The sequence below is a fragment of the Notechis scutatus genome, chromosome 1 (assembly GCF_049901735.1).
Source record: "Notechis scutatus isolate UNSWTSFEM ecotype Mainland chromosome 1, rNotScu1.2, whole genome shotgun sequence".
Taxonomy (NCBI): domain Eukaryota; kingdom Metazoa; phylum Chordata; class Lepidosauria; order Squamata; family Elapidae; genus Notechis; species Notechis scutatus.
In genome coordinates, this window is record NC_142009.1 from 205,765,064 (window position 1) to 205,777,762 (window position 12,699).

Genomic DNA, 12,699 nt, shown 5'->3' on the forward strand with positions numbered 1-12,699 from the left:
CCAACAATCTGGATCTTCATTATATCAACCTCGGAAGGATGGAAGGCTGAATCAACCTTGAGCCAATGAGAATCAAACTGCTGCCAGTCAGCAGAATTAGACTGCAATACTACATTTTAACCACTATGCCACCATGGCTCTCAATATGTTAGCATTGGCATATTAATGTTAAATTGACAGCTGACAATGGAACAAAGTAGAACATTAAGGTCTAAAAAGTGTTGGAGGAGGAGGATGCATTTAGATTAAAATAACTTTCTTCACCTATTTGTAATCAAAAGAATGATGATGAATAAATCTTATATAAGGATATAAGACACAGGATTGGCAACAAGGTAATAATAAGAGTAGGCCAAATTATTAAAATAATGATGCAATGCAATGTTAGTGGATGTATAATATTTTCAATGAAAACTTTAGCATCAAGAAGTTATTTTTGACCAATTCAGTTTGAAATGATCAGCTGACACATTCTTAAGTTCCTTCCCTTTATTTAATATTATTGTTTTCCATATCCCATTTACTTTAAAGTATATCTTCTCCTATATGGCAAATGAAAATAATATATTATTGTTAGCTTTTAGTTTAAAATGATTTTGTGTAGCCTATGGCTACTTCTAGCGGGCAGTGTTAATCAAACGAGACAAGATTGTTTGCAAATTACCAGTAAATGTGCAATGTGAAACTCACAAATGAATTCAGGTGAATTTAAACTGTTTTTAAGATATGGAATGTTATACCTGAGGCTTTTCACTGCCAGTACTTATTTTCACAGTGAGCAATACTTCAGAGTAATACAATCCAGTTCTGCAATGGAGGTTCTTCAGAGAGAGAAATGAAACTATCAACTTAAGGGAAACAAACTGTGTACGGTTACAGTATGAAGATGGGACAGAGAGAGACAGACACACACAGAACTCTCTATTTCAGCCAAGATGCCAGCTGCAATGAATGTTTAGGCCATCTTACTAAGACTATGTAAGTAAACATACAGTTTTCATTAACTATGCCTTTCCCATAATTGGTACATAAGTATTTCCCATGACTCTGTAGTTGAATAACTTGGCTGGAGGCATATCTGGCCATTAGGAGGAGGGCTTTAAATCTGTTGAGTCCCAGCCATGCTGGGAGACTTGGCACCTCCACATATGGCTTCCTAATACCAACCTCTGTCTAAAATGTCATCAGAAGCTTTCATAAACATTGGATTTAGCTTCACATAAATTACTGCTGTCCTGTAATAGTTTGTGCCAGAATTTAGTGAAAACAACACACTGAGTAAACAGAAGTAAAGGCACAGGAATTATAATCCTAGTCCAGGAAAAGAAAAGAAAAATGTATACCAAGGATGAAGTCATAAATAATGATAAAATGCAAATTTTATCACATGCCACTGAGATTAGTTAATATTTATATCTCTGCTTAGCTAATGCCATATGCTAGCTTTAAGTTATAGTAAGTAAAGGGAAGGAAGCATACAAATCAAAGCAGAATCATGCAGTACAGTACTTATAAAAACTATTCTACAGAATTAAAATTATTCTGCATGTCTTCTCACAGACTACAGACATCTAATATGCTTTCTTGAAAACACACACACACACACACACACACACACACACACACACACAAACACACACACTGAATGTATATATGTAAATATGTACTTTTCAAGGTATTGTATTAGATGTCTGTAGTCTGTTAGAAGGTATACAGAGTAATTTTGGGGCACTCTGATAATGTTTATTTGCAGTATCTATGAATAATAAAGATACATGAATTTCTCTAAAAGTAGCAACATTTTGCTAAATTATGTGTAAAGTTCACCCATAAATGGCTGCTAACACTTCTTGTTAGGGAATAGTTTTGTATGGTGCATTTTATTGATTATGCTTTCATTGGTCAATGACAAAAATAAAGTTTTTGTCTGTCTATAGATATCAGCAAGAAACAACAACTGCACTAAAACTGCACTACAATTCTTATTGCCTGAAAAATTTCAAAACAGCAGAGTTAGAGAACATTTTAGAATTAAAGTTTCCAATAGTATTGAAAAAGCCAAGGTAAAATGCCAGATGAATCTTTCCAGGGCCAGAAAAATCCCTTTTCTGATATTGGCAATGTCTATGGCCAAAAAAAAACAACAAAAAACCCTACAACACATTGTAATATTAATAGTATTCTTTTGTCTGCATGGGCTTTACTAAAGGTGAGAAATATCTTAAATTCAGAGGGAAAAAAGCCTCATCTATAAGTTTATAGAACTGTTCAACATGGGTTAGTTTTCATATTGTAAGGATGAGGACAATTTTTCTTTTAATATCTTTCTTATCTTAAAATATCTCTTTAGTCTCTATTATCTTTAATACATATTTTAATATTTCAAACCTCATTTTACTTGTAAGCCACTCAGATCACTGATTACGCAGTAAGATGGGCAATGTAGAAATTCAATCAGCCAATCAATAGAATAAATAAGAACATTGTATTAGCAAAGACATTTACTATTGAACATTTTTCAAACAGAGTTGGTTGCATTTTTCAGTGAATTAACCAGTTATTTTGCAGTACTCGGGATTCAAGTTGTTTAATGCCACCTTATAGGAGGTATCTAGGACTGAGGAACTATTCCAGCAGTCAGTGAGCACTTATGGATATAAGCAGTGCATCACTGTATTTTTTTTTCACTAAAGCTTGTTTAATTCTCTTGCAATGAGCAAGAACAGCCAGTGGAAACTGCACATTACAATGGTAAAAGCTCTAAATTCAGCAGGAGTGGCTTTTTAAAAGCTGTATCAACACAAGCTATCAAAGAATATTCATCTACATTTTAGATCATTTATATTTATATTTTCTTTCTTTTTACAGGCCTTGGTTGGTCCACTAACCCCAAAACGGTAAAAATGAAACCAACTGGGGTCTTGTTACTTTTCTAAGGGATTGACCTGTAGAATCAGTAGGTGAAGCTGCTAATGAAATGTAGCTAAATGTTATCCCTAATTGGTGTAGATCAAAAAGCTTATAAAGAGACAGCTGCAGTGGCCAGTTCAAAAGATAGCAATCCTAAAAGAGACTCCCACATTCCAAAATCTCCACTGCATGTTTCTGGCTCCAATATTTCCGTATTTCATAGCTACTTGATATCCTGGGAATATAGTTTTCCTAATTCATTTATATGAGTAAAATGGAATTTCCAGGAATTATACACCATTAACCCTGCATACATATAATATTACATGTGCATATTTCAATGAATGTATTAGGCTTTGCCCTTATCCTCTATCCTCTCATGCTAGCACTTCCCTTAACTCCCCTTTGCTGCTTTGAAGGATTTACGATCCCTCCAGAATAGATATTGGAGGCTTAGAAGGAAGGGTGTTGATGGATACCTTTTTGGCACAAAGCAATACAATACAACTGTTGTTTAAAAGCAGATTTCCTTTATCATGAACTTCATACAAGTCAATTTTGTGCATTAGAAAAAAACTTTAACTTCACTTTAGTTGAAAATTACTCGGAAGCAGAAAATGGAATGTATACATTACAAGTACATATCTTTAAAGCAGGTAAACATTATAGTTTTAAACGGTGATGGTAATCAAGTAAAAAATTGCAACAAATAATTATAAGGGCAAGAGACCCACTGCTTCTATTTATTTTGAGTAATATCAGTGACCCTCCAGAAAAAAAAAGGAAGGGGTGGCTCGTACTTATTTGAAAGAATATTAGGAAGTTTAAGCAAAGTGGGAAGGGGTGATACCTTTATAGTTTTAACACCCAGCTGTCCATCAATAAGGAATTTAAAATCTCACTTATAAATATATCAGCCACATTTAGGAATGTATGTAGATCACAAAATACGCACCTCGTTCCTCAACAGCTTTTATGCATATTTTAACGAAGTGAGGGACAGTAGAGCCATCATGTTCACACACATTGTGTAAGTAAGCACCAAAAATCTGATCTAGAAAACACAAAACAGGACAATGCTCGATTAAACAGAAACCACACTTTAATTAAGCCCCTGAAATGTAAAACAAAGTGAATAGTAAATTGTAAAGGTTTTGTCATCCACTTACCAAGTTTTGTAAGCAAAGTTTGCTTGTTAAATATAATATCAAAGAAACTCAGAGGATTCCATTCCAAGTTTTGCCTTATGTTTATGAACATTATGTGTGTTTAGTTTTTACTAGATATACGACATACATAATAATGATCCCTACTCAAATTGTGTGACTACATCCCTGAAAAACAGTGAGATAAATCTGATGTATGACTAATTTGCAACCCATTTCTTTCCTTGGGACTGAGGCCATGAGCTATGACTTTTGATTTATTTTATTTGGCACACTGAGTTAAGGATATCTACAGCTAATTCTGAGTGGTGTGGATATCAGGAACTGTCAGCTGTATTATAGAACAAATAAGCAGCGATACCTTTTTCTGTGCAAGCCCCAACTATAATCATCTGCATGTCAGGTTGTTATATAAGATGAAAATTCTACTTTCTCCACTCTCATTCAACATGTAGGAGTAAAACAGACTGGGTAGTTGAAGGTTATTCCAATAGAATGTCAATAGGAAACCCTTAAGGGCCGTGGTGATGCAGTGGTTAGAGTGCAGTATTGTAGCTACTCCTGCTAAAAGCCGGCTGCCTGCAATTTGGCAGATCGAATCTCACTAGGCTCAAGGTTGATTCAGCCTTCCATCCTTCCAAGGTGGGTAAAATGAAGACCCAGATTGTTGGGGGCAATATGCTGACTCTGTAAACCGCTTAGAGAGGGCTGTAAAACCACTGTGAAGTGGTATATAAATCTAAGTGATATTGCTATTAGCCCAGATCTGCCTTCCCAAAAAATGTTTTAAGAGTAGCTGAGAGTCACAGCTGCATATCCTAAGATCATTACTTGCCACCTAAAGTTGCTGTTTTCTTGTGATCTTAGGTGGCCAATGGTTTGTTCAGAAAAGATGGCCTGGAAGGTTGCACTGACATTGCAATAACTAAATGTATAGAGCATTGTAATGTAATCCAGAGACTATCACCCTGGTGCGAAAACAGCCGTTTGGTGGGAAACTGAGTTTAGAAAATGTTAACTGTCCTATAAGTGAAAGACTATTTGGTTCTATCAGTCTAGTAGATTGTTTATAGCTGACATTTCCAGCTGTATCTCAAATTCAAAATTCCAATTGTGTGTGTGTTTTTTAAGTGCTTGTAAATTGTGCTTGAAAACTAAGTTTTGAAGGACGGTACATATATTTTAAAATTAAAACCAACTGGCCCATGTACACTTAAAATGTTTAATAGGACAGGGTTTCGACTTCAAAAAGAATAAGCTTGAAGAATAAGCACAAGTAGCCTCATATATTCATTACAGCAACCTGTCTTTTTCAGACTTTAACACAAGGCTGATAACAAGATGTGACTGTTTCAAAAGTCTCAATAATTTGACTGCTTAAAAGAATAACATCCTTTTCCTAGCTTGTTCAGAAGCCTGAAAAATAACAGGCTTGCTTAATTAAGAACAGAGAAGTTCGCTGGAGGTCTGAAGCTGTTCTTCTGAATCTTTTTCACAGAGTGCACAGTGACATTAAACTATATAATCTACAGTATGAAGATAGGGGTGGAAGACATGCCAATATCTACTCTTCAGATAGTGCAAGCCAGTTTAGTCTAGTGGCTTAGGCATCAGGTTAAAAACCAAGAGACAGTGAGTTCTAGTCCCATCTAAGGCATGAAAACCAAGTGGATGACTTTGGGTTGGTCACTCTCTCTCAGCTCACAGAATTGTTTCTGTGGGGAAAACAGGAGCAGTAGTAATAGGTATGCTCATCTCCTTATTTATAAAAATAATAAAGGTGGGATATAAAGAAATAAAATGACCCATTGTTTTCAAAAATAAAACTTTGTATTGCATTTATGCATCATATCAAGACGTACTGTGTACATATGCTCTACACAGCAGCAGTAGATAACTGGATGGACTATAAACCATGAACAGAAAGAATAGGTCCAGAAAGTTCTAAGACATAGGGTAGCATTGTTATCATACAGTAATTATAATGGTACCAAAGTCCTTTCAGGTAAATAATTTAATAACAGTATTATGTTATGCCTCTCTATTACATCATTTACAGTTATCCAATAGCAAAGAAAAGTTATTGCTTTAACTCCAACCTTTTGTACAAAGTTGACATTTTTCCCTTGGCAAGTGTTTAATTATTATTTTTAAGAGATTCATTATTTTGCTAAGAATAAGTCGCCCTGACCCTTGACAATGCTTGTAAACTGTACAGTTTACAAAATGATTTTTTATTATTATTTTTGTGCTTCATAACTTTAAAACTTCTGGCTGGCTGAGAGTATACATCATGAAGTATGTCAGGTTAACGAGGTTAGTGCTCTGAGATTACAATTAGCTTCATCTTCCTTCATCTCTGCTACATATATTTGACAAATTATGAAGAGAGTGCTCCTTAATGGGAACTTTGTCAGCGGAATCAAAATGAATCAAACCTATGAGAGAAACCATTCAATAGAACCGGTTTAAAATGTTTAAACAATGTGGCTATAAGATCATCATTTAAGCTCAGAGATAGTCTCTGCATACCTTTCCAGCAGAGCATGACACTTGGAAAATTAGTGTAGAGGCCTTTGACAGCACTCTATAATCAATGTTTCTTAGCAAAGCCTCAAATAATCCTAGGAGAGCATGCATAACTAATAGTAACCTGCACAATATTAAACACCATGATATCCTTAGATTTCTGCCTCTTCTAAGGTGTTCAAGTAAAAAACCTCATTTTTCTCCCAAAGACCTCACATTTCATTCTTTTGCACATTTTGTGAAACTTTTGCCAATATTATTTGCAAAGAAATTGTATGGATTAGTTCAAAGAATTACTTCAAGGAGCAATCATCTTAAGATTTAATTACATTATGATTTCTGTTGTAATTATCTTTACTGCCCGTAAACAGAAATTTTACTGGATAAACAAACACATTTTCTTACTTTACTATGACAACACGGAGAGGACAGCCCGGTGCAGGCATTCAGCTGCACACACCTAGATATACATGACCTGGTTGCTGGAAAAAACTATTCAAAAGTTTTGAATGAAGAATTGAAAAAATGATTACACAAAATTTATTAATGCTTCCAACTGTGGATAAAGCTGAAAAATTTGTCTGAAGATTCTACCGGTTTTTGTTCAGATATTTCTACTAAACGCAGAAAGCGTTTTTTCCATGTGCTCAAAAGTCACTAGAAGTAGAACAATGGTTTGCCCAAGTTTTTCATCATGCACACTTGCAATCAAATACTTGATGAAGCTAACATTTTGATGAAATGTAGGTCAGTCATGTCTATATAAAGAATAGATTCTCAGAAAATGTAATTCATTATTGAGCTGGGCTGGAAAAGCCAACCCTACATTTGCTGGGCCAACCATAAAAGGGGAAGCATTTTCCATTTTTACTAGTTTTCATAGGGTGTGCATAGATTAATTTACAAAATGGAAGCTGCAAAGCTTCATGTTTTCTTTTTCCAGATATTTTTCCTTTCAAATGTTTCAGGTGGTAGAAAAATCTCCCTGACTAGTTTAATAGTAATGGGTTTTCACTTAGTTTCTCCCTTCCACAAAAGAGAGGACTAATAATTCAGTCCAAAACTAATTCCAATATCTAAAACAGAATTATAATTTCATCAGACTTGGAGTTATGCATATTTTCACTCTCAGTCTTTGTTCATGGATTGAATCCTTTACAGTTATGGTGTCATTGTTCAGTAGCAATCCAAATGTGTGCATTCATTGGCTTTTCTATTGCAGCTTTCAGGAAAATAAAAATACAATTTTGGTTTAGACAAAGCCAGAACTGGGTTAGCTGAATAATAACTACTTAATCTGTGCCACTTTTACCTTTGGGGGCTGGATCCAGTTTCCAGAATCCAGCATATTAAAGACACTTGAAATCTTGATTAAAGGAATGTATATCATGCATGCCTGGATGTGTGTATGGGAAGTATCTAAGTTGTTCTTTGAAAAAACAACAACTCTTTTGCCATATCTAAGTAGTTTAAGTCTTGCTGGGATAAAGAAACATACAGAATATCTTTTCCAATAAAACAATAACTGCTCTCAAGGGGATAAAGAAAGCAAAAGGTCTTTGTGCGATTTGTTTCTGAAAATGTTATTTAAAACTTATACTTTCTTCCTCCTCTCCCCCCATATTTTTTTAAAATAATGGGGTAGGGAGTAGTGAAGATAAGCAAAGATGTACATAACACTCCTAATCTTCTGTTATGACAGTTTATGTCTCCCATCCAACTTATTTAGCTCCAATGTCTGGGAAATAGACACAATGTCCACCTTATGGAATGCTATTTAACTTAAAATGTTCCCTTTAGAATAGAAACTTCTTTTGTCCTCCCCTAGTTTTTTTCCTAGGTTCTCAGGAATTGCTCTTCCTTCAGAAGAAATGGCCTTATTCATCATTTGGAAATTTAAAGGAATGAAATGCTTTTATTATTACCATTGGGAAGAACATTCCCATAGAAAGAGTTGTTTGCGAGAAGTTGTGAAAAGGGAGAAGGGAAAAACGGAGCGGCATTCTATGCCCTTATACAGCTTTAATCATTCCCTTTCAGCTGTTATCAATTTAAAACCAATGAAACTCCCACACTGAGTCCATTTGAGCAGTCAATTTTAATATCTCGAGGCATCTGTAGTTATTCTGAATTGGCTGCAAAAGCAGAACTAACAACTTAAGCTTTAACCATAAGTCTACATCAGCCTGGTAACCCATACATCAAACACTGACAGTTAGTCAATACTGTAGGATGGGAAAAAAAACAACTACCACCTTTTTAAAGAAGAGCAGTCTATTCACAACGTGTTCAGCCGCATGGTTCGCATTATGGGTTTCAGATATATACACATAAAAACCATCCATTAGGAACAGTAGTGGACATGACAGCTTTGAGTGGGGATATAAAAGGAGACAAGACGAAAGGATAGGAGAGTCATTCTGCAGTTTTGAGGCATGAAATATGATGATTATAGCTCCCATGATCTGACCATCCTACTTTTTTTTGTTTAAAAAAGCCAGAGTTTGAAGATAAGACAGACCTATGAATTGTTCATTCCCTAAAAGCCAGGTAGTAGATTTCCCCTGGTAAAGGACTTTCTGAGGGTGAAAAATTAAAAGCAGCTATGGGTGCAAAGTCAGAGCATGCAACAAAATGCTAGGCTTTTAGGAAGAAAAATTTCCTGGTGAGGAAGGACTGTCAGATCCCAGACCGAGAATGACATGTGGTCTTTCTTCTGAGCTGAGTTCTTTCTTGTTCCACATCTATAGACAAAATCCTTCTAGACCAGGGGTGTCAAACTCATGTTGTCATGGCAGTGTCACGTGATGTATTCCTCCCCTTTGCTAAACTGGGTGGGGGCGTGGCCAGCGCATGATGCATCTGGCCCATGGGCTGCGAGTTTGACAGCCCTATGCTAGACTGTGGACTTTACATCTTCTGCATCTACAATATATCCTGTGGACTATTCGGGAGCAACTGTCTTCATCCTCTTCTCCCACACATAATATCTGAGTTGAATTTCCTCTTACTTCTTTGGAATGAATCCCCTCGCTGCAGGACATACACCTCCTCACTACATTCCATCACCAGACTTACAATCATTCATTGGGGGGGGGGGAAGCACTGAAAAAAGTGACTTATGACTGTTGTTCACTCTTATGACTGTTGCAGTATTCCCATGATCATGCAATCACAATTCAGACTCTTGGCAATTGGCTTATATGTATGACAGTGGCAGAGTCCTGGGGTCATGTGATCACCTTTTGTCACCTTCTGACAAGCAAAGTCAATGGAGAAGACAGATTCACTTCACAACTGTGTTACTAACTTAACTGTAGAGATTCACTTAACAACTGTGGCAAGAAAAGTTGTAAAATGGGGCAATACTCATTTCTTGCATAACAGCAGAAATTTTGGACCTAATTGTGGTTGTAAGTTGATAATTACCTGTATTCCCAAATAGTCTTTCTGGGCTGTTAGCCACTAAAGGATCCATACCAGAGGCGGTATTCAGCAGGTTCTGACCAGTTCTGTGGGAACTGGTAGTGAAAATTTTGAGTAGTTCGGAGAACCGGCAAACACCACCTCTGACTGGAGATTTCACAGTATCCTTCCCCTGCCACGACCCCCCAAGCCACACCCACAGAACAGGTAGTAAAAAAATTGAATCCCACCACTGCTCCATACTGTGTCCTTTTTTTGCAGCAGACTAATACTGGAGCAGGATTTGTGAATCAGGCTCTGATTCTTTGTTGTTTTGAAATCTTGTTGTACAAGCAAGTAATATGTGTTTCTTAGATCCGAACAAAACATTGCATAGAAATTAATGCAAAATGTTAACCAGTGTTTCTCTGGAAATGTTGTCAGAAGTGCATTAATCAGCAAGATATAACTAACAAAGAATGCAGTCTTCTTGAATTATAATCAAGAAATACTATCTAAAAATAGAAGGAGATTGATACATGTTATAGGCAATGTCATAAAGCTACTTCTAATTTACTTTACAATGAAATTAATTAAATTAAAATTTGTTATGTTTGTTTTCGACAAAATACCAAATCATCACTACCATCTACCCAAAGATTGTGTGGAATATTGTTTTATGTTTCCATTTTTAAATCTATATTTTATGAAAGTTGTATGTTTTCTGAGAATTTTTTTAGACTGAGTTTTCTGTTATTTTATTAACTGTAAACTTCTTGATGGTAAGTTTTGGAATAAGTCATTAATCTGTTAAAAATATAAAAAAATCACTACTGAGAAATATTTTTTTAAATTGAAATAAATGTTTGTGTTTGAAGCCTATATTTTCCACCTAGTATTCCCCCTAAATCCTTTAATTAATTCCAGAGAATCAGTAACTGGACAAAACTCTCATGCTCTGCTCTACTGTAAGCCTATCCTAGGTGGCCATATTACTTAAGATGAGCAAAAGACATACTATCTAAATTCATTAATTGCGGAGTATTTTGAAATTAATCTGAAAGTGACATGTGTTGTCAGGACTATAATTTGCCACACCACATTTACACATTGAATATCAGGCCTCTATAGATAAGACAGATAGACATAGTTAAAATTCCGTTTTACACTGAGAGCAGATTATTTCTGGAAACAGCTCTATCAATGGACAATGACATTTTATGTATAGCCCTTTTCAAGCATTTAGACCAGAGGTGTGTCAAACTCAATTTCACTGAAGCCTCATAATAGGGTTCTGTTTGACCTCAGGGGGCTGGGTGGGCAGGGCCAGTGTGGCATGGCCAGCTCTATATCACTCATGTTGTTGGCGGGGGGGCTGTGCTGGCCTAAGTGCTCTGCCAGCAAAAACAGAGCTCCGGGGACAGAGGGTTGCAGGAGGCTGTCACAGCCAAAAATGGAACTTGGGAGGGTTGCACGCAGTCCTCCTGAGTGCCATTTTCACTGACAAAGGCACTGCAGGTGGGTCTTTCGCTGTTTCCAGGATGGCCCTGTGGGCCAGATATAAGCACCTCACAGGCTGGATCTGGCCCATGAGCCTTGAGTTTGACATCCCTGATTTAGACGAATGGTTGGAAGACATCAGATAGGATTGGAAATAGGGACATGCTTTACTTCTGCAAGTTCAGCTTGTTCTCTCAAAGAAAGCTCCACTCACGTTGAAAGTACAACTTTAATTCTGATCCTGGATTCTAATAAAGCAGACATAAGGGTTAACTCATGGAAGGTGTCCTTCCATGACAACAAACCACTTGATGGATGTATGGAGTTGGAAAGCAAAAGGGGCAGATCCTGTAAGTGCTCCCCTTAGTTTGAATGCTGCATATATTCAGCTAAATATCTGAATCTGGTTTCATCTCTGTCTGTGGTATACAGTACAATATCAATATCCTAGAACTGTAATCTGCATATGAGAGTGGGTGAAATGTGTTGATCAGACATTTAAAACAAAAAGATGATATAAAGCTAGCGTTATTCTTCCATCATATGAAATATGGAGTTTTATGAGAAACACACATATAATTTCTAGGATCCTAATTTTACAAAGACCTGGCATTTATGGCAAATTATGATAAGGCTATAGCAAAGACTGATTGACAATAGTGTAAGATGCGTCTTAAATTTTTGTTATGTTTTTTGTTTCTATTTTAAATTATAATTAGCTTTAAATTTGCTATGTTATAAATTTTTAAAATTACTTTTATTGTAATTATCTATATTTTTAATCCCAGCTGGAGATTTTTTTTGTCGAAAAGCATCAACTGGATGAAGCAGCAATTAGATTTAATTTTCTCTTGGAGATCTTTCTGTGGCAAATAATAGGTATATAATTGTTGTTGAAAACTAGTTCTTGTAATAAAAAGGTACGAAAATCTCTGCCCAAACAATTTCTGCTGTTATTGACAAAGAGAGGGAGAGAGAGGAAGAAATAAACAATTTCTCAATCCTCTTAATTCACCTATAAAAAATTAAATCATTCTTTCAAGTAAGTGAAATTTGGCCAACTGTTTTATTTTTAATCTGTGTTTCTACTTAACATGTTTTAATTCAAGCTTTAAAAATTAACATTTAAAAGTGTTTGCTGTCAGGGAAAGCATTGCAACTGCATTTTCATAACATTTGAATAGATTAA

General features: G+C 35.8%; 1 protein-coding gene across 2 annotated transcripts in view; it reads right to left on the minus strand.

The window, feature by feature from the left end:
• The window catches only part of ARHGAP15 (Rho GTPase activating protein 15), a 466,873-nt gene that overhangs the window by 171,090 nt on the left and 283,084 nt on the right, over positions 1–12,699 (minus strand). For both annotated transcript variants that reach the window (XM_087950078.1, XM_026673513.2), the window contains one exon: positions 3,866–3,964. In XM_087950078.1, coding sequence (XP_087806204.1) covers positions 3,866–3,964 — 99 coding nt within the window. The remainder of the gene's footprint in view (positions 1–3,865; positions 3,965–12,699) is intronic.